At 43.1% G+C, this 4,794-nt stretch overlaps 1 protein-coding gene across 1 annotated transcript; it reads left to right on the forward strand.

Moving 5' to 3' along the window:
* The first annotated feature begins 3,842 nt into the window (after positions 1 to 3,842).
* Positions 3,843 to 4,472, forward strand: LOC140035660 (uncharacterized). Its single transcript, XM_072076972.1, has 2 exons — positions 3,843 to 4,043; positions 4,095 to 4,472. The coding sequence occupies exons 1-2, from the start codon at positions 3,843 to 3,845 to the stop codon at positions 4,470 to 4,472; spliced, it is 579 nt and encodes a 192-aa protein (XP_071933073.1).
* Positions 4,473 to 4,794: the final 322 nt, after the last annotated feature.

Below are 4,794 nucleotides of genomic sequence, written 5' to 3' on the forward strand. Positions count from 1 at the left end.
CAGGAACTAAAGTTCTCTTTTGGGGTTGCATGGTGAATTGTCTAACCTTTAGGATTAAATTGGTCCTTTGGTTTTAGCTTATTTGCCTTTTTAAGGGTCCGTAATTTTATTATCTCACTCATTGACTCCAAATTTTATTTGTTCTAATTTGTATACACCCTGAAAATTTTTATTCCACTCTAGGATATTTATAAATTCTTAATTTTTATAGGAATTCAATTAGGCATTTAATTTAACCATTTATTTGTTATATATATATTTCTGATATTAATGCAATTATAAGAAAATAATGCAAAGCATACACATAATTTTCTCGAGTTCTCACATGTACTCGTTCATTTGAGCATCTTTTAACATCTTGTAGCTCTTTGTAGTAATAAGTAGAGTAGAGGTAGAAGAAGTTTAATTCTAGTTTCATATTGAGAGTTTTTTTTCTTAGATTAAGAGCTTTAAGAGGAAGGTGAAAACACTCTTAACTGAGTTTATTTGAAAGATCAACTTGTGAAGAAATTCAAGGATTCAACCTTCAAGACATTGAATAAGAATTCTTCTTCCTGAACTTGTCTTTTGTTCTTATTTGTCATGCTTTGTTACAAGATTGTTTCATACTTAGATATTCTTCATATGATGTCTAGCTAAACTTTTTCATATCCCAAGGTGAAGATAAACTTGTTATAGTTTTGATTTGAAATAGTTAGAGAATGATTATGCTTTTTCATGAATCATTAATTTGAGAACTTATGGCTATGCTTTATAGTTGTTTGGCCATCAACTATGAATGATTTGATAATTGTTGAGCAATGAAAGTTGTCTTCAAATAGATCTAAATTCTTAAACATTTGCCTTATTCTCACGAAAGTAGTGAATAATGGTTGGTTGGATTCAGAAAATAAGTTCATTGAACTTATTAACTTATTTCTTACCTTTTCTCTATGATTATAGGTGAAGGATTATTCAATGAATTAAAGAAATTGGCGAAATTAATTTTTAGAGGAATTAGTCAAGATAGTTTCTCTTAAGAATGTCCATTGGTGAAAGTAAAGACGTACATTTGGAAGTTATTTCTTGACAATTCGTGGAAGCATAAGCATAATCACCTTAACTAATTTCTAATCATGACATAACAAGGGATTCTAATCCTTAGGATCCTCTTACTTAATCTTACAACAATTCTAATCTAATTTGTCATTACTTTTATTTAATTTCTTGCAACATACTGCCTATATGGTTGGTTTTACCACCTAACTAGTTTTATATTCATTGTTTATGTCATATGACTAGTTGTACCATCTAAACTAACATCTTCTATCAAGTTTGTACCACCTAAACTAACATACTACCAAAGGTTTTAAAATTTGTAGAGTAGTAAGAATATCCCTATCAAGTTTTTGACGCCATTGTTGGAGATTTAGGTGAGACACTAGAGTTTAATCAAGTTTTATTAATCTAGGGTTCTGGCTACTTGGCTAAAAAAGGAAAGCTAGGGTTCGGTTTGGCCGTCGCCCATCATGGCGGCACTTCAGCAGCCGGATGGGGCTGTGGGAAATGCGCCGCCCCCATCGAAGAGCTTCGCGGCTGTGGCACCAACCAGCAGTGGTGCTGAGGCTTTCAATCCAAGGACTATCTCTACATATAGAGGGGAACCCGCCCTCAGAATAGCAAAGAAGGAAATCTTGCAATTGGCACGTCCATTCCAGCACGCACTAGTAGGCAGATTCTCATACAGTAGACCTCCTATGGATACTGTAAGAAAGTTTTTCCTGTCGCTAGGGCTGAAGGGGGATTGTGCGGTGGCCTTGTTGGATGCGAACCATGTCCTCATCAGGCCAACAATGGAGAAGGATTATACTAGGTTATTCATATGCCGCACGTGGTTTATAAAGAGCTCGCTATGACAATCTCCAAATGGTCTTTCGATTTCAAAGCCAACAAAGAAGTATCGATCGCTCCTGTGTGGGTAAGTTTTCTAGGCCTGCCATTACCGTTTTTTGGAAGGAACCCACTCAATAAGCTGGCTTCTGTCTTGGGACGACTGCTGAAGATTGACGCAGTTACGCGAGATCTGAGGAGGCCGTTTGTCGCAAGGGTGTTGGTGGAGATCGATGTAGCCCGCACACCTGTGAAAAAGATCTAGATAGGTGATGAGAAGTATGGTTTCTGGCAGCACGTGGGATACGAGAGTTGGCCAGCGTTCTGCTCCTTCTATGAGAGGTTTGGCCATGTCCAACAGGAGTGTTATAGGAAGTATCCGGCTCTAAAACCTGCAAAAAATGCCCAGGCACATCTGCCGCAGGGCAAAGACCCCCTTCCCAAAGAAGATCAAGGAACGACCATGGCGAGAGGGGAGGATGTTGGAGAGAGGAGGGATATCCAGCAATCTTCTACTGGGACGGAGGCAGAGGTGGGAAGGTCACCCTTGGCTTTGGACCATGAGCAACTAGAGGCCCAGGATGATGAGGTAGTGCAGCAGCAGCAACTGGACTTGGTCGAGGGATTGGTGCAGACTGGGGACGAGGTTATGCAGTAGCAGTCTGCTGTCGGAGGCACCGCTGAGGGTGAAGGAACTACAAGTGTGCAGGCGCATGATGGACTAAGTACGGCAACAATGGTTGCGGCTGGAGTGGGGGAGGCAGATGCAAGGGGACTAGATGCATTGCTACTCGAGAATGCTGGGGATAAGGGGGCTGGGCAAGTGTCAATGGCATCACGGATACAACTCAGTAACCCATTTGGAGTCCTTGATAGGGTGGGAGATGGGGTAGTGGAGTTGAGAGGCAAAAATCTGAGAGGTGCTGTGTCGCTTAGCCCTGTGCGTAGAGAGGCACCTAAAGGGCTGAGGTATCAGGAACTTCGAGCCATACAAGTGCAGTTGACACATCGGTTGGAGCATACTGGCAGGCTGGAGCACAATGGGAGGAATTATCCTGCAATTGATTCGCTAGATGTGCAGCTCCTGAGGATTTAGACAATAAATGAGGGACGGAAAGAACGGGTAGGCTCCCAAAACCAAACGCGATGGGTGGGAAAACTTGAAAGAGGTATGCACTTCGTTCCAATGTTAGATCCAATTAATTTTCTGGTATGGAATATACGGGGTGCGTCAAAGATGGACTCGCTCCGATACTTAAAAAAGATGAAATTTGACTTTAATGTGAAAATTCTGGTTTTGTTGGAACCTATGTCTAATGAAGGGCATTTAGATTTTGTGAAACGGTTTGTAGGTTATAAGTCGGTAGCCTCCTTTGTGGATGGCAAGATCTGGGTCTTATGGGACCTTGCTCTCTCTATTTCATTTACCACATTCGCAGACCAGTTGGTTGATATGGAGTTTAGCTCCCCAACCGGTACACTCTTTCTCTCGGTAATCTATACTCGATGCACAGGGGCAGCTAGACGGCCTCTCTTGAGTGCCATGGAGAGTTTGGCGATTTCACGCCAAGGACCCTGGATGTTGGCTGGGGATTTTAACATTATCTTGGAGGCCTCCAAGTGACTAGGGAAACACCGCCAAATGCTCGAAGCATGGAGGAGTTCAATCAAACGATTTTTATTGTGGCCTTGTCTCGGTAGATTTTGAAGGGGCGCCGTTTACCTAGACGAATGGGACTAGGTGGCAGCGTTTGGATCGGGTGTTGGTTAATTGCGAATGGGCCGAGATATATGGTATATCAAGGGTGCTGTACCTTGCACGGGGACGATCTGATCATGCGCCCCTCTTGATTAAGTGTGGCTAGGAGAGCCAAGGGGCCTCTTCCTTCAGGTACCTCAATGTTTGGCCCCGCCATGGCTCTTTCCTTGAAGTTGTTCAGGAGGCATGGGGAGGGGCTTGCCCAGCACGTACAATGTCAGAGTTCTACTGTAAACTGTCAAGAATGAGAGGCAAGCTAAGAGCATGGAATAAGGAGGTGTTTGGGCATATTGGCACTAGGATGGCGGAGCTTGAGAAAGTTATGCATACTGCGGCGCTCCAGTATGACATGGAGAGGACTGTGATGTCTAAGATTGCTTACCATGAGGCAAGGGCGGCCTACATGAAACAATTGGCAATTGATTGTGAATTTTGATGCCAAAAATCGAGAGTAAAATGGATTCAGGAAGGGGATGCGAACACGGCCTTTTTCCATGCTGTGGTTCGACAACGGCAGGCTTCTAATTACATTGCCAGGATACGCAGCTCGACGAGGCAGTGGCTGACAAAGATTGAAGACATCAAGTGCTCAGCAGCATCGTTCTTTGAGACGCTATTCGAATCGGATAAGGATACCAACCGTCATCCAGTATTACCTTTCACTCTCCCACGAGTGTCTTTGGGGGATAATGAGAGACAGTTGGTTTTGCCATCCATGGAAGAGGTTCGTGAAGTAATGTTCTCCATCAGCCTAGATAGTGCCCCTGGCCCGGTTGGATTTGGGTCTGGTTTCTATCAGGCGTGTTGGGGGATAATTAAGGAGGAGTTGGTGGCTGTTGTTTAGGATTATTTTAAGGGCGGGTGGTTGTGAAAAGGGGTTACCAACACGTTAATTGTGTTAGTACCGAAAATAGAGGGGGCATCTCGCTGGCAAGAATTTCGGCAAATCAGTCTGTGTAACGTCAGCTCCAAGATTATCTTTAAGCTTGTGAAAAATAGGTTAAACAAGCTCCTGCCCTAGCTGATTTCTCCTTGGCAATCCGATTTTGTCCCGGGGCATCAAATAATTGATAATGTCCTACTGATGCAAGAGCATGCACAGGAACTCGATCGTCAGTTAGAGATTCAGAACCTTATGTTAAAGTTGGATATGGAAAAGGCGTATG

The sequence above is a fragment of the Coffea arabica genome, chromosome 2c, assembly GCF_036785885.1.
Source record: "Coffea arabica cultivar ET-39 chromosome 2c, Coffea Arabica ET-39 HiFi, whole genome shotgun sequence".
Lineage (NCBI taxonomy): Eukaryota > Viridiplantae > Streptophyta > Magnoliopsida > Gentianales > Rubiaceae > Coffea > Coffea arabica.

Bases quoted from the DNA above. Each gene is read 5' to 3' on its own strand.
- LOC140035660 (XM_072076972.1), top strand. From the start codon at position 3,843: ATGTCAGAGTTCTACTGTAAACTGTCAAGAATGAGAGGCAAGCTAAGA. The intron at 4,044-4,094 runs GCAATTGATTGT...AAATGGATTCAG, and splicing joins CGGCCTACATGAAACAATTG to GAAGGGGATGCGAACACGGC.